The sequence below is a fragment of the Elephas maximus genome, chromosome 4 (assembly GCF_024166365.1).
Source record: "Elephas maximus indicus isolate mEleMax1 chromosome 4, mEleMax1 primary haplotype, whole genome shotgun sequence".
NCBI lineage: Eukaryota > Metazoa > Chordata > Mammalia > Proboscidea > Elephantidae > Elephas > Elephas maximus.
Window position 1 is genome coordinate 100,757,545 of NC_064822.1, and position 21,912 is coordinate 100,779,456.

A 21,912-nucleotide genomic window follows, 5' to 3' on the forward strand; every position below is an offset into this window, starting at 1 on the left:
TGCAGCTGGGTTGCACACTATATGAAGAAGAATGCTGCATCAAGATCGGAGGAAGACTTATTTACCACCTGCGTTAAGATGACAGAATCTTGCTTGCTGAAAGTGAAGAAGACTTGATCTTTCTGATGAAGATCAAAGACTACAGCCTTCAGTACGGATTACAACATAAAGAAAACAAAAATCCTCACAACTGGACCAATAAGCAACATCATGATAAACGGAGAAAATATTGAAGTTGTCAAGAATTTCATTTTCCTTGGGTCCACAATCAACACCAATGGAAAGAGCAGTCAAAAAATCAAATGACGTATTTATTGCATTGGGCATATCTGCTGAAAAAGACCTCTTTAAAGTGTTCAAAAGCAAAGATGTCACTTTAAGGACTAAGGTGAGCCTCACCCAAGCCATGGTGTTTTCAGTCGCCTCATATGCACGTGAAAGCTGGACAATGAATAAGGAAGACTGAATTAGAATTGCTGCCTTTGAATTGCAGTGCTGATGAAGAATATTGAATATGTCATGGACTGCCAGAAGAAGGAACAAATCTATCTTGGAAGTAGTACAGCCAGAACGGTCCTTAGAAGCCAGGATGGCAGGACTTTGTCTCACATGCTTTGGACATGTTACCACGAAGGACCAGTCCCTGGAGAAGGATATCATGCTTGGTAAATTAGACGGTCAGTGAAATAGAGGAAGACCCTCAACAAGATGAATTGACACAGGGGCTGCAACAATGGGCTCAGGCATAACAACAATTGTGAGGATGGCGTAGGACCGCCAGTGTTTCATTCTACTGTATATAGAGTCGTTATGAATCGGAACTGACTCAAGGGCACCTAACAACAATAACAGGTTGCGAACTACTGGACAAGTAAATTGTATTTCCATCACTGTTCAAGTGGAGACAATGAAAAAACAAGTTTTGATTATCTGGGCAGAAATGCTCCAAGTAAATAGGAAATTTCAGTACATTCACAACTATTATTTCAATCCTCACAGCAACCCTGCAAGACAGGTTAGGCAGCAGTTCCTTCCACAGGCAGCTCAGGTTCAGAGAAGAGAAGTTACTTCCTCAAGGTCCCTGCGTTCTAGTTCTCTGCAAGCCTGAAAGCCAAGACCCCTGCTTACCACCAGGATGTGAATTAACTTCATTAGTGTTCAGAGTCCTGGGCGGTGCAACTGGTTAAGTGCTTGACTACTAGCCGAAAGGTCGGCTCTTCGACCCGCACCAGCAGCGCCTCAGGAGACAGGCCTGGTGCTTTGCTTCCTAAAAGCCTTGAAAACCTTATGGAGCAGTTCTACTCTGCACAAAAGGGGTCACATGAGGTCACCATGAATTGGAATCAATTCCTCAGCAACTATCAACAACAGTGCTCGGAGTTGGGCAGGGACATACTCAAGTTACTGGACGCCCTTGGTGGCAAGGAAGGTTAAGTGCTTGACTACTAACCAAAAGGTTGGCAGTTTGAATGCACCCAGAGGTGCTTTGGAAGAAAGGGCTGGTGATCTGCTTCTGAAAGGTCCGTCACGAAAACCCTACAGAGCACGGTTTTACTCTGCACACATGGGTTCACCATGAGTTGGTATCAATTCAACAGCAAACGGTGGTTGTTGGGACTCAAGCTACTTGTGGTTTGGGAAGTCAGCTTCCTTAGGACCAAGAGGTTTCTTAGCCCACAGAGACAGCAGGTGCCGATCACATGTAGACTGGCACGCACCCGCTACTGGAGGAGACCAAGCTCCTCCCTAGGCAGCTGTATGCTGAGACCCTTCAGGTGCCAGACCCGCAATGGGAGGTGCCAGCTCTCCAGGCCTCTAGCAAAGCCTCCAGCCCCCGCCCCCCATCCCCACACAACCCTCTCCACTCAAGCAATGACTACAGTTTTTAAAATACATTTTTTTCAGATCACACAACCACGTTCACTATAGAAAACTTGAAAGTCAAAGAAAAACAAAAAAACCTTCTGCTACTCAGCAGTAATGCCTACTAATAGTTTGTATTTTTCATCATTTTTTGAAAAGAAAATTAGGATAGTGCATGTAGTTTGTGTTCTGTTTTTTTTTCTCCACTTCATGTAATAGGAGAGCTTTCTCCCATTTTTTCTCCCTGCGAACATTTAAAATAGCTGCAAAATACATCCACAGGAATGACCCGTTTTTTATTTGAACGATTCCCCTCCAGGTTTCCCTTCTGGAGAGTATGGCCCTTTTAAGGCTCTATGCAGTTTTCAAACTACCTTTCAGAAAAATTGTACTAATTGGTATTCCCTCTGCTAGTAAGTTTGCTCATGGCACTCTTGTCAGAATTGGAAAATTTAGTTTATTTATGAAAGATAATGTACAGCATTGTGTTTTACTGTGAGGCTGAACACGTTTTTCACGTTTATTAACCACTTCTACTGAGCCATTTGAAGACTTTGAGCAGAGTGATCTCTTCAAAATGTGAATCTGATCATGTCAAGCACCTCCTGCTGAAAAGCTTTTTTTTGTCCAGTATAATGCCTTAGAAAGTCCCCACCAATCTCCAGCCACTCTACGCCCAGGGTTGCAGTGCTACCTCTGCCCGCGCGCCTTTTGCACCTGCTATTCCCTCTGCCAGCACATCCTTTCCGTTTGCCTCTCATTCAGCTTTTAGCTCTTACTTAAAGGATCACCTCCCTCAGGGACCCTCCCTGACCGGTCCTTAGGTCCTATTATCCTACCATAGATTTTTTAAGAGCCTCCCCTAGTCCTCTCATTTGTAGCCTGTTTTCTCCACCATCTTGTATAGCTCCAGGATAGGAATCGTTTTGCTCACTCTTCTCTTGTGTGCAACACACACACAGAGCTGGCACTACCTGTTGAATAAATAATGCAGAATATGACCAAAGCTGTGCTATTGGAAGACGGGAACGTCTAAGATGAACTGGGGTGTATAGAATCAGTTTAGAAATGAAAGGAGCTATTGCAAAGACTTAATACAGAGGAAACGGAAATGGCAACTTTTTGAGAAAATGGTGATGGGGTAATGGGGAAGAATTCATTAAAGATGGCTTCAAGATTAAAGGTTTAAAAGCTCCAGGATAGGAAAAACAAAAATGTTATTAAACAAAAAGAGACAGAGGACGAGTTAAATCTTTTCCTCATTCCTTCTTCCCTCAAGCAAAGTGAGTTGCTTCCCCTTCTGTGTTCTCAGCAGGTTATTCACTTCTCTAGCTCAGCAATTACTTGTATGTGTCGTTATATGTTAGTTGTATCTGGGAGCTTAATGTAACACCCCAAGCATGGACTTTGGCGTCTACCAATCTCAAGTCTGAATCCTGGATCCATCACTAAGTAGCTGTGTAATTTGAACAACTCAGTTAATCCTTCATGAGTCTCAATTTTTCGCCAGAAAAAGGATAACAGAATTGGTTTTATAGATTAAATGAGGTGATACCTGTTTTGCAGAGTGCTAGTTGTTACTGTATTATTCCTTTAGAAGATTATGGTAAGATTAAACCTGACAATATATGCAAAGAATCTATGAATGTCTGCCACACAGTAAGTGTACATTGTTTGATGAAGAACCGAATGTTCATTAAAACCCTATGAACAGTACCAGCTACCTTGAGGTTGATTCCAACTCATGGCAACCCCGTGTGTGTCCGAGTACAACCGTGTTCCACAGGGTTTTCAATGGCTGATTTTTTTCAGAAGTAGGTCACCACACCTTTCTTCTGAGGCGCCTGAGCGAACTTGAACCTCCAACATTTTGGGTAGAAGCAAAGCACACTAACCATTTACAACACCCAGGGACTTCTTATCAGTAACAGAATTAATCTTATGTGCTTAGTCACAATACTAAAGAATGAATTAAAGGTAGACGATAAGCTCAGGGGAAACCCTGGTGGCGTAGCGGTTAAGGCTGCTAACCAAAGGGTAGGCAGTTCAAATCCGCCAGGTGCTCCTTGGAAACTCTATGGTGCAGTTCTACTCTGTCCTATAGGGTCGCTATGAGTCGGAATTGACTCACCGGCACTGGGTTTGGTTTTTTGGTTTGGTATAAGCTCAGGTGGAAACCCTGGTGGCATAGTGGTTAAGTGCCATGGCTGCTAACCAAGAGGTCGGCAGTTCAAATCCACTACGCGCTCCTTGGAAACTCTATGGGGAAGTTCTACTCTGCCCTATAGGGTCGCTATGAGTCAGAATCGACTCAACAGCAGTGGGTTTGGTTTTGGTTATAAGCTCAGGTATTGTTAAGAATATAAATTTGGTAGGCTCCTTTTAGAGAGCAATTTGGCAATACCTATGAAAATTTAAAATGTGCCTATCATGGAATTCAATTTAACCTAGGACAGTACCTGGGTTATGAATGAGATCCGCTCCTGTCTTAAAGCCGAATTTGCAGGTAAGTCTAAACAGGTCCATACACATCTTAGTGTCAAATGTCTTAGTATATATTTTACCTTTCTGTGCATATAAAAGAAACCCTGGTGGTGTAGTGGTTCAGTACTATGGCTGCTAACCAAAAGGTTGGCAGTTCAAATCGGCCAGGCGCTCCTTGGAAACTCTACAGGGCAGTTCTATTCTGTCCTATAAAGTAGCTATGAATTGGAATCTACTCGACGGCTGTGGGTTTGGTTTTGGTGGGTGCATATAAAGGAAACCCTGGTGGCGCAATGGTTAAGCGCTACAGGGGCTAACAAAACTGTTGGCGATTCTAATCCACCAAGCACTCCTCGGAAACTCTGTGGGGCAGTTCTACTCTCTCCTATGCAGTCACTATGAGTCGGAATCGACTTGACGGCAACAGGCTTGGTTTTTGTACATGTAAAGCACTTAAACACTTCCAATCCGTGCAATGTTTTTCACGAGTGTCATAGTGTATGTTTGTTATTACAGACCACTGTATAAAACTCAAATTTTACATATAACAGGCTTTATAAGCAGTCTGTTCTTAAGTACGAGTTGTCCATAAGTCGAACGTTCATAACCTGGGAACTGCCTGTATACAAAAATACAGAGGTTCAGATAGTCTTAGTCACAAAGGATGTTCATTAAAGCATTGTTTCTAATAGTATCTGCACATAACTTGTGTCCACAAACAGAATGTAACCATTATGAAGGACAGGGCACATTCATATGTATTAACATTGGAATATATCATCAATTATTAAAGGGGGTAGGGCTCCAGAGGTTTACATCTGCAGGGAATGTGCTAGGGAAAAATACATCAGTGTGGAAAAATAAACAATATCCAGCCTTCCTAGTGGCTTTTTTTCTGGAGAGAAAATCAGCTTAGGAAAATGTTTTATATTAAATATGATTAATTAAAAAAATTACACATCAAGCATGCACATATATTAAAACAATTTTGTAATGAAATAAAAACTGACCAGGAAATTCTACGAATTAATCCCAAGAACAAAACTTGAAATGGGTACAAAGATACAGGTATAAAGATGTTTACATTGGTCTTATTTATATTAGTAAAATGTAGAACTAACAATATCCAACAGTAGAGATTTAAGTAATGGTACATCTGTGTAATAGAATATATACACGTAGCCATTAAAAGTCACAGAATTTTTCTTAAGATGGACGATGGAAAATATGCAATAGATCACTAAGTGAAAAAGCTAGGTTACAAAATAGTTTAATAGCTGATCAGTGTTAAAAGTCATTACCTTTGAATGGTAGAATGCTTTTTCTCCCTTTTTCAGTTTCTTCCCTCTTTACAAATTTACTGAAGTTTCTCTAACTTTTCAATTATTGTGTAATTAGAACTGGAGCTTGGACACGATGCTCTGCTACAAAAGCAAGAAACACTTCTATGTATTTGTAAAAGCCACCATTTCTCAGGAATCTGAATAAGATGTTAGAGACACTACTTTTTTTATCAAAAGAATTTATTAGAAAATATTACACACTACATGTCTGAGTATTGGTTCAGTAGACAGCACTCCATCCTCAATCTACAGCGTCTCATGGACCCTGGGGTAACCACTGTGCTTCTGAAGCTACATCTTTGGGATGGAACATTCCAGCAGTATACATTGTGGTCAATTAAAGGAGTATAATGGAGAAAAAGTGATAATTATCAAGGAAAAAAAAATCATAGAACTTTTGGGGTGTTAAAATAATGGGTAACCACTTTTAGTCTCACAATTCTAGGCACCTCTAAGCCGAAAACATAACTCAATGTGACTGGTGAGTTAAAGGGACCAAGGTTTCAAAGGTTAATACTGACCCTTCATAAATAACAAGAGGAATCTGTAACCCCACAACGTTTTTAAGTTTGTACACATGCAAAATTAATGTGATTAAAAAAAAAAAAAAGGAACGGGGAATACTAAAGCAACGTATTTTGTTAACATAAAACATGCATTCTAAGATACATTCTTAAATACCTCAAAGTTTAAGAAAACCTACTGTTTGGATTCCAATTCAGTAACATTCTTCATTAGTTATTTAAATGCAGTCTAACTAGTGTCCCCACAGGATATGAGACACATGCTTGTTATTTTCAAGAAAGGTGGAAATAATTCAAGGGACTGCTACCAGATATGAGACTTTAATTCTTGACCACACCACCTAGTTTTTTTTTTCTTTTTCCAACAACTTGTTTGCAAAAGCTAAACAGTATAAAGCAAATTTTCAAATGTCATCCAACTCCCAAATGTCACTGAAAGTAAACACAGGAAAAGTATGCACTGTGGGATTAATCAGCTTAGGCACCGCAATTTGCTACAAATTTTTCGAAGTGTGAATCAGCCTTAACTCAGAAGAAAGGGAAAGTTCACACAACTGTTTCTGGAGTTCAAAACTGAAACGATTGAGGTGGTGTGGTTTGATATCTGAAACACTGTTTCTCTATTAGAAGAAATATACTTCCAAACTTCTTTACCCATCATAATCTAAACAAAAACTTTAATAAAATATTACACAAGTCAGTAGAATACCACATTACAATTGCCCAGAAATGCAGAATAATGATCAAAAACTGCTTGGAAGTATTTCTAATACTTTTAAGGGTTATACACACAACTTAACAAAGATTATGAACAAGAACAATCATTATTGGGGCAACATTTCGAAATATTTCGCCTATCAAACCTAGCACCAGGAAAGTATGCACATGAAACTGAGAAACAGATTAACCTTTGCTTCAGAGAAGTACAGTCCTACAGAGTATTGCTCTCACTAGTTTATCAAGTAAAAGGGTCAGTCTGTCTCACTGAGGCTTATCTTTCTTGGAGCCATTAACACCTGGATCTGAACACCTCTCCAGTTATTTGGTTTCTATTTAATATTGTTCTACTGGAATGAAAGACAATTTGTCATAGAGAGAACCCATTTTTTTTTTTCAAGATGTCAATCAAAATAATCTCTATAAAACTTTTTAACTTACCTTCTATAAAAATTAGCATATTCAAGCACTTAAAAAAATAACCAAATACCTAGTCCCTGAAAGCATAACCAAGACTCATGATTTAATTCCTCTCCTTCTCCAAAACACAGGTTTTTAAGGTTGAGAATTCTGCAGCATGGTTAAAGGCTGCCATCTGGTCACCAAACCAACACTTTATTCATTGTAAAGCGTTTGGAGATTTCTCAAGAGTAAATAATTTTAATTCATGATTAGACAGATGAGGAATACCATGAATGCCAGTGCAGTTAGTCTCATATTTCTACCTTAGCCCCAAGGAAGGCGGAGGTGGGGGGGTCCTCCACGTAACGGCAATTCACCAGCTGGCACAATTTATTATCTCCGATGGGGAGAAGACATTATAAAGAACCTAATTTTTCCAAAGTCAACACTTTTTCCAAACAAGTCTTTCAAATTCAACAAAAATTTTAGACTGCTAAAATTGTAATCTAGAAAATCAAACTGCTTCATCTCAATTGGGGGAAAAAAAAAAGGCACAAAAGAAAAACAAGCAGCATAACCTTTATTTGGTGATACAATAAGTGAAGAGTGTCCCAAAGTTTTGAACACTAAATTTTACTCATGTGATTAACATTTTCTATCTAAGCAATCTACTCAGATGTGTGCTTCTTTAAAAATACACATTAAGAACCCTGCAACTGGTATGTTCTGTTAATATTAGAAATATTTTTCTTAATACATTATTTAAATTTCTATGATTAGAGGGAAAAATCATAAAGATTATACTTTATTTTTTAGCCTGACAGAATAAATGTAATATATATATATCTCTTCCAAAACCAGTGCACTTAGAAAGTTTCTAATTTATGCACTTCATTGTTCAAATCAAAAAGCTATACATCTTCCATCATCCACACTGTAACACGGTCATAGTAAAAATGCACATTCCTTCAAACCTTTACTTCCCCTTGCATTTATTTGGGGAAAAAAAGGATATAGAAGTTACGGTGCACAACTATATTTATTTAGAACAAAACATTATATCCTACATTAAAAAAAAATAATTTTATCAAAACCAAATTTCAATCACAGCTGTGTATGATTTTCAGTCCATGCTGAAATTGCACTTTGCAGACAGCCTGACAGCGTCCTTTACAGCATTCCTCCTTTCAGCCTACGTTTTTTTCAGTGGACACAGGTTCCTCCAGGCTTTTCTTTTGGCTCCCCTTCCGTGAATATTTGTATTTGTCCACATAGGCTTTAACCAGGTTCGCCACTTTCGTAGAATTTACTTCTCCACTCTTACTGTGACAAACCTGAGAAAGAAGGAGGGAGAGGGTGAAATTTTCTTCGTACTTAGAGAAATACAAGCAAAGTGGAGAGCTCTGTGAAAAATAAACCCAAAGGGATAACCACACTTATTTTCATGTGTTTAGATTCCACACCTCCTATGAACTTTTTCAAAAGGTAAAAAAAGCAGACAAGAATTAGTTGAAACTAGCTTTTATTATTATTTTAATGAGACTGAAGTATTCTTTTATTAAAGTAGGAGTGGTTCAAAACAGCATGCACTTAATGCCACTAAAGCTACAGCTTACTTTATCTACTGCTTTCCGTACAATCTCTTTATATTCTTCCTTGGTGATATCTTTATTTTGGTAAAATGGTTTAATGGCCAATTTTACCTCCTGGGCTGCTTTTTCTTGAATTTGCAATTTCTGATAAGAGAAAAATATATCATTACTATTTGCCAGTCACGTACTTAAAAAAAATATATGAAATTGAAAACATTGCACATTACATTACACAAAGCTCTTCAAACATTAGTGTGACAAACACAGAATAGTTATTTACCAACACACAGAAAACAAACATTTCTAAAAATAATTATGAAATATTACAAGTGTTCACTAGGCATCAACATATTTAAATGAAACCCTTCAAATATAATACTGGAATTTAAGACTATCAACAATAAATTTCCTTCACCACTCATAGAATAGAAAGCTGGTATGTTTTTAATCTTTGTTTTTATCATATACAGAATTATGTAGGTTGCTCTCAACCTGGAACTTGCCTTGTCTGTCTTCGAGCTATCTGCGCTGGCTTCCACCGTAACACTTACTTTGCTTTCTGCCAATTTTACAGCAGCATTAGAGGCTTTGCTGTGACTTGATGACGAAGTATTACCAGAACTTGGTCCCTGAACTGTTCCCATATTTCCTGGGACTGCTGTCGGAGCAGGCAAGACTGGTGTACTCATGTTATTACTTACATGAGAAGCACTAGGAATACCCTGTTTTAAAGAGTTATCATCAGTTAATGCATCACTTGTACTTAATAGGAGTCTTGTAGTCATGTCTTAGAAATAACATTAAAAAATATAAAGTGATTCAACCTTAGTACATAACAGAAATAAATATTTCAGGTCATTTATACCTAAGGGGACTTTTGAAGAAAAACGAGTAACGTTCTTAAACAGAGCCCTATTTAAATACATCAAAATTACTTTGAAATTATATATGAGTACTGTAAAGTTTTGACAGCAACACTAAAAACAAGAAGAAGAATAGAAATCAAAGAATGGTATCTGTCCTGCAAGGCTCTTTACAAACAGAAACTGCAAGAAGTGTCCCTAGTTTAAAGATGGGAGAAAATGAGGCAGAAAAGTAGCTTCTAGTAAGTCAGGAGCAGAAAAAGATGTAAGAGCCCAAATTCTGGAATCACATTCCCTTGTTCTTTCCACTGTATCTTGCTGTCAGGATTCTAAAATTTCAAAACGTAAATATAAACAACACGATGTTTGCAAATATCCAAACTTTTTATACGCCTTTAACATACTTTCTCATTCTTTTTGGTAAATTCATGAAAATGAAAGAGAGACAATAATGGATAATGAACAGCTTTACCTAGCGTTTGCCGAACAAGGCAATACAAGCTTCATCACAGTACTTTACCACAAGTTCCCACTTCCCACAAGTCCAATAAAATAGGAAAAACTTTAAAGTGCCCACCACTTGATTCTAGCTTGGTTCATAATTTGGTGTTCTTAATCTGATCAAAAACCTCTCTGGATACAGATATTAAGTAACAGAATACATGTAGCATAATAGTAAATTGTTCAATTCATTTTCTTTTTCGCGGGTTAGGGGTATGGGATTGGGGAAGGACAACGAAAGAGGGGTTATAAAGGTTTACCGTAAACCTAATCAAATAAACAACTGTTTTAGGTGCCAGGACGCCTAGTAGCTACATTTTTACAATGCTGATTAAACTTCAGTTGCCAAGAACATACCTGCAATTGCTTTCCATCTGGTTGTGAAGCAATGTAGTTGACTTGTTGGGATGGGGGGGGAGGGGGGGGTGGTGGTGGTAGTCCCTGAGATACACTGGTAGGAGCAGCTACCTGCATGATAGGCACTCCTGTATGGAGATGCAAGGGTAGCTGAGGGTGAATGCTAAATGGATTGTGTTGGATGTTCATCAAAGGAGCGTGAACACCCACTGGGTACGGGAAGATATTCATAGGCTGGTGTTGTGCGTTCATTTGTTGCTGCATTACATTCACTGGTGGCTGCATCATATTAATAGGTAGCTGAGAACCATCACCTTGTTGGTTTGTTTGGTCTTTTAGGTTAGAATCTATCAAAAGAAAAAAAAGCTTGTGAAAAAATCATGTTAAAAATCTCTTTAGACAGAGAAGCAAAGAACCACTGGTTACAGCAGATTCAAGTACAGATTAATAGACTTGGTACATTCAAAATCGATCTCTATTTAGCTTAGTCCCATCAATTCTAAATAATGTGGGCTGATTTTCTAACTTAAAGGAAATGTTCAACTAAAATTATTTTTAACAATAGCTTCACATGGTAACATCCATCAACATCAGCTCTAGAATCAGTGGCTCGAGAAACTTATTGACTAGTTAAAAAAATAATCATATAAAATTTACTTAGGTTACTAAATTAGAACTTTATAGATATTTTTACTTTCAGGTTTTTTTGCAATGTTATTAACAAAAAAAAGTCAATAAAGGATAAACCTTTGTTATAAGAGTGACTTATTTAAGAACAATGAGCTAAAAATTCTTAAGTGCGTGTATATGAAATATAGGTTAAATCCTGCATAGAACACCCCAAACTCTGCTGGTGTAGCAAATATTATGTAAAATATATAAACTATAAATAGGGATCATTTCGACTCATACAAATAGGATATTTAGTTTATGATTTCTTTCTTCACATAAAACAGCATCAGTAAACAGAGGACGCGTTACCTTGTTCAGCTGTTTCCTCCTCCTGTCTCATCCATCCAGACTGTGGACCTGAAGAGTTCCTCCCTCTTCGTGAGTAATAGTTTTGTACATCTGCTGGGAGAGTCTTTCTCACAGCCCAACTAGATGCAGATGTCCACCCTGATCTATCTGCTGGGGTATCAAATGGGAATTCTTGCTCACTTTTCCGTTTATAGGGCTGCTGTTCCACAAACTTGAAGGACTCATTCCCTGAACTATTTGAATTCCCTGAAAGGGGTTTTCGGTTTTGCCACCGATTTTCATTCTGATCTGTGTAGGCAAAACCACCTCTGTAAGTGCCTCTGCCCCGGTTACCTCTGCCACGATTAGACATCCAACCTGAACCAAAGTTTTTATTCCAAGAATTCCCTGAATTTTCATTTCTGTTTTCTTCCCAGTGAGTATCTTTTAACTTTTCTGGATTTCTGGTCCTTGGATCAGGCCCTGAATTTATTTTTTCTGTTACCCAATTAGGACAGTCATTTCTGCGTTTGTCAGAATTTGGATCATCAGCTTCTGGATTGATGTCATTTTTCTCTTTTCTTGTATTTTCATTCTGTTTCTCTGGATCGCTCTTTCTGTACCGATCGTTTCCTCGTGGACACCTCCAACCGTCATTTGTCCATCTTTCCTTCCACCGTGGAGAGTAATTGTCTCTATCATTTCTACCAAATGATGAACTCTTGCTTTTTGTTCTAGATCTTGATGGTGACCTAGAACGAGACCTGGACCTAGACCACCTTCTGGTTCTCCTTTCTCTATCTCGATCTCTCCTCTGTCCATCTCTATCACTTTCTCTTTCTCTGCTCTGGGACCTGGATTTTTCTCTTGGAGAGGAATCTTTTACTCTTGACTGAGATCTTCTATTCTCTCTAGACATGTCTTTTCTTGGGGACAGTGATTCCGATTTTTTGCCATCCCTAGTACTACTCTCTCTTTTTGGAGACCGAGACTCAGATCGCCTCCTTTCTTTTGCATTATCCTTTTTAGGGGACTGAGAACGAGATTTCTTTCTTCCTCTTGCAGATTCTTTCTTAGGAGATGGTGATTGAGACTTCCTGCCATCTTTTCCTGTTTCTTTTTTAGGAGATGGAGACTGAGACCGCTTCTTTTCTCGTGCAGTGTCTCTGTTGGGAGACCAAGTTGTAGATGGGGAATGAAATCTAGATCTTCGAGTGCGAGGCTTTTTGGCTTTATCTATTGTATCTACTGGGCTTTCAGACGGTTGAGACACAGCCTCAGCCTTTCCATCTGCTGGATCGGAAGGCAGCACAGTATTTTCAGAACTATGCTCCCCAGAATTTTCATGCAATTGCTTTGAATCAGCATTTACAGATGGTTCCATTTCAGATTCATTCTGGTCACTACAAAATGAATCACACTCCATAGGTATCATCTCATTATTGTCCTCACTGAAATGCTTCTGAATCCCTTCAGTGTGTGTGTTAGGCAAATCTGTAGATGTAAGATGCTCACCCACAGATTCAGTCTTTTCTTCTAAACATTTGTCTGATTTCGTATTGTCAAGATCATTTTTTAATAAATTATTTTCAGAGTCTTGAGTACTACTGAAATTTTCATTCCCTGAACTATCACATTCTGCAATTGTTTCTGCATTTCCAGTTTCAACATGCTGAAGCAACTGAACCTCTGAGCTCTCAACAGATTTTCTGTCCACTGTTTGTATATTTTCACCCTCAGAGGAGTCCACCTTGGGACTCTCAAAAGGCTGTTCTATTTTTACTGCAGAATCTTTATGATCAATAACTTCTGCTACGGGACTCTCTACAATTTCTTCTTTGTTAACCGCTGACTCTGCATTCTCGGGTAACTCACCTACAGGACTAGACACATTTTGGTGTACTTCAATTTCAGATCCTGAACATTTAAGGAAATCATTTGGAGGATGATCTGTGCATATATCTGTTTTTACCTCTGATTCTAATGGTCCAGGTATCTGGTCTTGATTTTCCAATAGATCACCTCTTTTTTCAGAAACACCACCTTCTACGCACAAAACGTCATCCTCTATATCTGTATTCTCAACCTTTTCAATTTCTTCCTCCTCTTGGCTTGATGGTAATGGGTTTGGTTTTTGGTTTTCTCCAACTAGCACAGGAGGATCTTGGGTACAGCACTCAGAATATGAAGCCTTCACTGTTTCCTCTGTATCATGGTTCTCAATATGTTCCTCACTTGCTTCTACATGCTCACTGCCACTTCTCAAGTCATTAACAGACTGGTTTTCTGCGTTTGTCTGGACAGCACAAGTGTTACTACTTTCCATGTTTGATTGGTGCTCTTTCTCTAACACAGGTGGCAAGTCAGATTCCGCAGTTTCTTCATCTACTGAATCACTGGAAGATGATTTTTCAGGGGGAGGTGCAGAGCTCCGAAATTTCTTTTTTAGTAAAGGTGGTTTTCTCCCTCTTCTTACAGATTTCCGTTTTGGAGCCTGTCTCGTTTGCTTTTCTGACTCGGCTGAAGATGAAACATTTACAGATGGATTACTGCTATCTGGGGCGTCACATCCAGAATTACTCGATGCTGGGGACCTCTGAGACTGACTGACTGTTTCAGCTCTTGTGTTACGTGTAGATCTCCTTGTAGGAGTTGGTGCTGCGGGTTTTCGTCTTGATCCTCTGGTATTTGATGCGCCAGAAGTCTGCTTCTTCTCTTCTCCTTGAGTGTGTGCTAATGCACATCCCATGCAAGAAGTTCCTAGTGGTATTTAAATAAATAAAAAGTGTGCATTTCAATAAACGAAAATAGTTTGATTTCAGCTAATTTTAGTGTAAAACAGATGTCTGTAATAGACTGAAACAAAATATACAAGTGAACCAAACAAGGTATGAATAAATCAATAGCTACTAACATCTGAGTAATATGAGGTGTTTGCCAGCTTCTTTTAATGGTACTGAAATGAGTAATCATCAGACGTGGATCCACGTGGACAATTTCATAGGGAAAAAAAAATATGCTTGGTCTACTAACTACCATTTCCTTTATAAATTGGTGTTATCTAGACAAAAGGCAAGAGAAAACTGACAGGGCTACCCATGAACGGAAATAGACCCAAGCTATTTATTCATAAATAGTTAACAAAAGTTGTTACCTTCTAAAATTCTACAGTTTGGATGCTGAAGCCCTAAACAGAACAGAGACTTCTAATCAGCAGTTCCTTAAAATCTTAAAAGTTGTAATTTCTTAAAGTAAAAGGGATTTCCTAGTTGGAAAGACTCAGTCAAGTCACTGTCCAAATATTTACAGAAATATCTAGGACTTACTATACCCTATTTTACAGCTTTTTCTAAGTCATCAACACTCATTTTTATGAGACTGAAAGACATAAAAATAATACACAACTTGAAAAACACAAACTTTACCAAAATTTTCTAAGGATATGGTACTTGTTGGAAATATAGTTCTTGGCAACACGGAAGAGATGAGAGGAAAGACTTCAGTTTCAATGTTCCAGGGCATAAAGTCATTTCTGAAAATTCAAAGATATTTTTGTTTAAATGGTTTAAAAAATTAAATCAGCAATGTAAAAATTATTAATTCTCCAAATTAGACTAGCAATTTTAAAATGTAGTGCTTGAACTATTTTTTGATGACCAAATAACTAAAACTGCAATTTCAAGGTTACTTATTGTTCAAAGACGGCTACCAACCAACTGCAATGAAAAAACTTTTAAAAGCATGTTTTGCTTTTAAATTAATGACAAAGATTGAGCCAACATAAAACAGATGTTTCTTTCTAAAATAATTAAAATTTTTTAAGTTGTGCTTTAGATAAAGGTTTACAGAGCAAATTAGTTTCTCATTAAGCAATTAGTACACATATTGTTTTGTGACATGGGTTGCCAACCCCATAACATGTCAACACTCTCTTCCCCTTCTTGACCTTGGGTTTCCCCTTACCAGCCTTCCTGTTCCCTCCTGCCTTCTTGTCCTTGCCCCTGGACTGGTGTGCCCATTTAGTCCTGTTCTATGGGCCTGTCTAATCTTTGGCTGAAGAGTGAGACCTCAGGAGTGACTTCATTATTGAGCTAAAAGTGTGTCCACGGGCCATACTCTTGGGGGTTTCTCTAGCCTGTCATGCCAAAAAGCCTGGTCTTTTTTTGTGAGTTTTCAACTTTGTTCTACATTTTTCTCCAGCTCTGTCTGGGACCCTCTATTGAGACCCCTGTAAGAGCAGTCAGTGGCGGTAGCTAGGCACTGTCCAGTTGTGCTGGACTCAATCTGGTAGAGGCTGTGGCAGTTGTGGTCCATTAGTCCCTTGAACTAATATCTTTTTCTTGTGTCTTTGGTTTTCTTCATTCTCCCCTGCTCCAGACAGGGTGAGACCAGTGGAGTACGCCTCCAAGACCCCAGGCACTATTCTCCAAAGTAGGATATAGAATATTTTCTTTATGAACCATGTCATGCCAATTGAGGTAGATGTTCCCCAACCCTCAGCCCAGTAATTCGGTCCCTCGGGGAGTTTGGATGTGTCTATGAAGCCTCCATGATCTTGCCTTGGCCCAGTTGTGCTGACTTCCTCAGTATTGTGCACTGTCTTACCCTTCACCAAAGTTACCACTTATCTATTGTCTAGTTAGTGTTTTTCTCTCCCCATCCCTCCCCTCCCTCGTAACCATCAAAGATTGTTTCTTTGTGTAAACATTTTCTCGAGTTTTTATAATAGTAGTCTCATACAGTATAAAATAATTTAAGTAATTTAATGTAATATTTTATGCCAAGAGTTTATTTATTTATTTTTTTTAGCTTTTATTGTTTCTTTGCACTTAAAAAATAATCAACTTTGAGGCACAGTTCACATACAATAAAATGCAGAGTACAGTTTCATGGCTTTTGACCAATATATATATCTGTGTAACCACCACCCCAATCAAGAAATAGAACATTCCCACCCTCTCTCCCCCTAATCTGAAGCCCTGATTGTGTAATGGTTAAGAGCTCAACTGCTAACCAAAAGTTGGCAGTTGGAATGCACCAGCTGCTCCTAGGAAGCCCTATGGGGCAGTTCTACTCTGCCCTATGAGGTCGCTATGAGTTGGCACTGACTTGACAGCAAGGGATTTGGTTTTTGATTTCCCTCCAATCTAAGCAACCAACGAACTGATTTCTATCACTATATTTAAAAATCCCTGGATTCAAAAATAATTGTTCTTCAAATTCCCAGTGTCTCTACCGGACCTGTTAAGTTCCCTAAAGGTTTTTGTATCCAAACCTAATCCACTCTCAGCTTCTCCTTTTTTCTGATACGTCTTTGTTCAATTCATAAGGAGTCCCTGGGAGGCACAAATAATAAAGCGTCTGACAACTAGCCAAAAGGTCAGCAGTTTGAACCCACCCAGAGGTGCCTCGGAAGTCAGGTCTGATGATCTACTTCAGAAAGGCCACAGCCTTGGAAACCCTATGGAACACAGTTCTACTCTGACACAAATGGGGTCAATCAGGAGTCAAAACCAACTCGAAGACAACCAATAATAACAGTAACAAAAGACTATGATCATCCAGTATAAGGTAAGATCCTGGAGCAGGAGAGAAGCTTGAAAAACAATGTGTAATTTATACATATACAAAAATATGTAACCGTAAGGAAAGATTTCATGTTATACATATCTGGACTTCCTAATTTTATTTTTATTGACATTCCATTATCCTTCCTAGAGGGTGAAGGTCCTATGCAGAAATATATTAACTATGACATATAAAATAAAGTCACAACATGTTATAAAAATAAGACTGAGGCAGGAACCTCAATCTTCACCTAGCAGCTTGATTTAAATATACAGTATGTAACTAACATTGTGCTAGTAGCTGCAGGACTTTAAAATAAAAATTGTACTGTTAATAGACTTCAAAAAGTCTACAATCTACTTGAGAAAGTAAGATGTATTTGCATGAAATGAAGAAATTAGTGATGACAGAACTAGTTAAGGAAAGAAATGAGTAGACTGCAGCCTGACCATAGGGAAAAGATGATGGGAAACAAAACTGAACATAGTTCATATTAGATACAATAATGATGAAGGAAGGGTTTGAGCTGAAGTGCAAACAGTAAGAAAGAAAGGACTAGATTATAGGAAGTCATGAATGCCAGGGCAGAGCAGGGACTTAATCGAAGAGTTATTTAAAAGAACATTTTTGAGAAGGGAAGTTTCACGCTAAAAGCAGTGTTTCAGCTGACAGCACACAGGTAAGATTACAATGGGGGAAAGAAGAGATGCAGGACAACAGGTTTTACTAATGCTATTACTGTTACTATGAACGCAATTACTAGTAATGAATCCTACCATCCAGGGGTTCTTCCTTTTAAATAAGTCTAGCATATTACACAGAAAAATTAAGGATTCTTTACTTTTCAAGGGGTCCTTTAAATAGCAATCAATTTTCATGAAGCATCTGAAATACTGACTTTTTTATTAGGCATTTGAAACATAAGTGTTAATTTGCACAGAACTTTCTTAGGAACATACCGATTGAATAAGACACTCCTATGCTCAAGTATTTATTTATTTATTTTTTTAGTATTAATGATTTCCTGTGTTCACGTTAGCACGTAAACACATTCGTAAACAAGAAAAAAATTTTTTACCTTCCAACTCCAGGTAATGTATCATGAAACCATGACAATTCCAGTTGCTGTCTTTTCTGCCTAATTACTGCACTGATTTCATTGACTTCTGTAAATTCTGTACTAAAAGATAAATTTTAGACCTTTGTCAGAATTCCAAAAACTTAGATACAGAGAACAACTGAATTGTACAAAAAAAAAAAAAAACAAAAAAAGCAGGGGTTTTTATACCTAGCATTATGAATTCCATTTAAAAGAATAAAAACTTTTTTTCTATTTAAACACTTGTAAAATGAACTCATAAAATAAAATTACAAATCAAAATTATATTTATCTGATTCATAAAAATAATGCCTGAATTTCAATCTTAAACGACAGATAGAGAAATAAAGTGACACTATTTCTGCTCTATGTACCAAAGCTACAGCAAGCAGTTCAGGCAGAAATTTTAGTTGCAATGGTTTCCTACCTGAAACTAAGCATATAAGGAAAAAAAAAAAAGGTAAAGGTGGGCATGGTTACTCTAACAAAAAATAGGTATAGTTCAGCTTTTCAAAAGGCTTCTCAAGAAGTAATTGTTATCTTTGTTATCTTGCTAAAGTCTAAAATTAAATCACACAATCTTATTCTGTTTTAGTGGTTTAACCAACTCTGTATGACTGTAAAACCCCAATTTAATTTTAAATTCCACAAATATCTACTTAGTGTTGACATGTCAGTCGCTATGAATTCAAAAAGAGTTCTGCTTTGTTAGGTACTGTCCCTACAACTTAACAAGGAGACTACTTCTCTATCACATGAAAAGCTTGTGTAGAACAACTTATTAACAAAAACAATCCCACTGGCATAGGCAAGCACTGAGTAACAGGGAGGCCACAGGATAACAGTGTTCTCTCTGCTAGAGTGAGTTTATTTTCCAAAAAACAAGGTGGGCTTTCCATAATTTTTGTTTGCAGCTGAGAGTTTAAATTCCTATCAAAAATTAATTATAATGATTAAAACAGCATATATAAACATTATAAATTAAAAGTAGAAAATACTAACCAGTACACTCTATGGGTATAGGAAGATTCTCCAGTGTGACTACTAGAAAAAAATATATTGGAGAAAAAATTTCTGAAGCATTGATTTGTACAGTTGGATCTTCGAGGCTAGAAAAGTAAAAAGCGTTTAATGAAACAACAAAACCTCCATGATAGTTAAGTGATATTCATATTAAAATATTTGATATACCTGAGGCACTGGATGTACACCAAATAATCATAAAGTGTTATCTAAGAAAGATAGTTTTCTTTATTTCAACAAACCTTATTTATCTTTATTGTTCCATTTTTCTTTTCCCGTGTTTCACTGTACGAAGAGTTTCCTGTCCAAAGACATAAAAGGACTTAGTTACCTTGTCTTAATACCAATAATCATGAAGTTGGTACAGGACCAGGCAAAGTTTCATTCTGTTAAACATAAGGTCGCCATGAGTCGGAGCCGGCTTGATGGCAACTAACAACCACCATCTTTCTTAACTTTTACTTAAAAAGGTTTTAACTAGTATGATTTCAAGCATATTGTCAAGAGAAAGTTAAAATGTAGAAAAGCTTCACCCTGAATTTATATAATTTTTCCAAACGCTAATTTTACGGTATCTTGTTAAACTGCAGCCAGAGGAAAATATAAGAGACAACAATAGAGAAATCTGGCCAATACGCCCTGCCACCATATGTAAACTTAGACCATCTTATTAACAGAAAGTATATACAAGAAGTCAAACTATCTAGTATCAATAATGTACTTAGTATTTCATTTCCAGCTAGTATGGAAAAAACACATACCGTTAACTCACCTCAAGTAGGAGCTGACTAGGGGAACTGGGGCTACCAGCCTTTGGGAACCATGAATTACTATTTAGCCACTGCCAGCTGGTACTCATTTCAACTAAGTACCTTCCTTTCCCCTCAAACTTTATAATTAGAGGGAAAAGTAGAAGTATCATTTGAAACAGCTTTCTGTTTCAGTGTTTTTGGCTGTACTGCTTATGTTTTTTTTTTTGTTGTTATTTTACCTTTCCCATCTGGACATTTATTTTAGGAGTTATTCCAGGCTAAGGAAGATAAACGATAGTTTTTGCTAACCATAAAAAATTGTGTTAACAGCTTTATAGACTACTGTTCCTAGTTTTTCTTTACTATCAGGACTGGGTTGTTAGTCATCTCCACCAATAGATTTGCGGTCTGCAATAAACTGTGCTGTGGTACTCTCATTGCTCTTTCCTCAGCACTCTGGAAGAAGTCTACATTGCAAATGACAACTGTCTTTAACCTTCGTCTCTGCTTGTCTCACAAAGGGCCTATTGACTTTGTTAAAAATAAATCTCTCTGACTAGGAGGTCTATTTCCTGCTATTGCAAGACTATATGTATTTGGAGTTTCTTCTGTCAGTCCAGCTGGTAATAGCCAACTTTCTACTTAATAGCATACTAATTTCCTGTTAAGTTACTATACAACAGCTGTTTGGTTTAGTGCTATTACCATTTCCCACATATCCCACTCGAACTATGTAACAAATTTAATTTCAAATGTGTATGGGCGGGGGGGGGGAGAGGAGGCCTGGTTGAGCCCAGTGACTTAGCCTCTCACTCTTAGGAACACATCTACGGAACACAGCTATTGAAAATGTGTGGTAGGTATCTAGCCATATTCTTAAAAATAAACGCCGCTTTATTGCAGCCAGCCAAAGAACCGTCATGTATTATGCCCTAAGGGTGCTCAGATGTTTTGATTCAGGGTTCGTTCACTCAGTGCTCAATGAGTACGTACTGCTTACACAGCAATCTTTCACTTAGAAAGACATCATTACACAGAATGGTCTCTATTGGCAGAACAACTAATTTTCTGGCCAATACTAGGTCCTAAAATTTGGTCCAAAACCTTTTCACATATTTCTGGAAAAATCTCAGGTAATAATACAATACCTCCTATGACCATCTCAAATGTTTTCAACATTGGTGGATTTGTTTAAATTGTGGTCCCTGGAGATTTTTTTCACAAATTTGCCCTAACCTGCTTTTAGACAGCAATGAAAATACCTTTTATTTAATTATTATCAAAGTAATACATACACATACTATAAAAAGCTGAATAGGACTGCTAGGTTGATAAAATCTGCAGTGATCAGAACAACCAGAACACAATTGAAGAGAATGTTGACACACTGTGAAAAATGTCACTAATGTCACTGAACAATTTGTATAGAAACTATCAAATGGTAACCAAATTTACTGTGTAAACTTTCACCAAAAACACAATAAAATACTATTTAAAAAAAGAAAATCTATAGCGGCCATACCTAGAAATCCCCACTCATGATTTCTACTCCCCAAAGGCATGCGTTAAATCCTTTAGTTGTTTCTTTTAATAGTTGCCTCTTTATTGCTAAATAACATCCTTATACTACTCTATCTTGATTTTTCTGTTATTTCAGACTATTTTCTATTATTATTATTTTTTTTTACCATGAAGATTTAACTCTCATATTCCACTGCTGTATGTACCCCCTCTACTGCCTCCATCCTAACGTCTATATAGGTTTTTTTTTTTTGATACAGCAATTTTATATTATTTTAAATAATTATTCACAGCTAAACCATGTGCTGAACTATGATCACTTTTCTTATAATCAGTTATTAAT

At 37.6% G+C, this 21,912-nt stretch overlaps 1 protein-coding gene across 2 annotated transcripts in view; it reads right to left on the reverse strand.

Annotated features, from left to right (window-relative positions):
- Window positions 1–5,490: 5,490 nt before the first annotated feature.
- SCAF11 (SR-related CTD associated factor 11) overlaps window positions 5,491–21,912 on the reverse strand; it is a 100,987-nt gene continuing 84,565 nt past the window's right edge. The window contains exons 7-15 of one of the 2 annotated variants that reach the window (XM_049882901.1): window positions 19,539–19,597; window positions 19,276–19,382; window positions 18,253–18,354; window positions 15,032–15,138; window positions 11,628–14,366; window positions 10,647–10,993; window positions 9,477–9,647; window positions 8,950–9,069; window positions 5,491–8,667 (exon numbers count right to left, since the gene is read on the reverse strand). In XM_049882901.1, coding sequence (XP_049738858.1) covers window positions 8,521–8,667; window positions 8,950–9,069; window positions 9,477–9,647; window positions 10,647–10,993; window positions 11,628–14,366; window positions 15,032–15,138; window positions 18,253–18,354; window positions 19,276–19,382; window positions 19,539–19,597 — 3,899 coding nt within the window. In that variant the 3' untranslated portion in view covers window positions 5,491–8,520. Of the gene's footprint in view, window positions 8,668–8,949; window positions 9,070–9,428; window positions 9,648–10,646; window positions 10,994–11,627; window positions 14,367–15,031; window positions 15,139–18,252; window positions 18,355–19,275; window positions 19,383–19,538; window positions 19,598–21,912 lie in introns of both variants that reach the window. The other variant, XM_049882900.1, reaches the window with a different exon arrangement.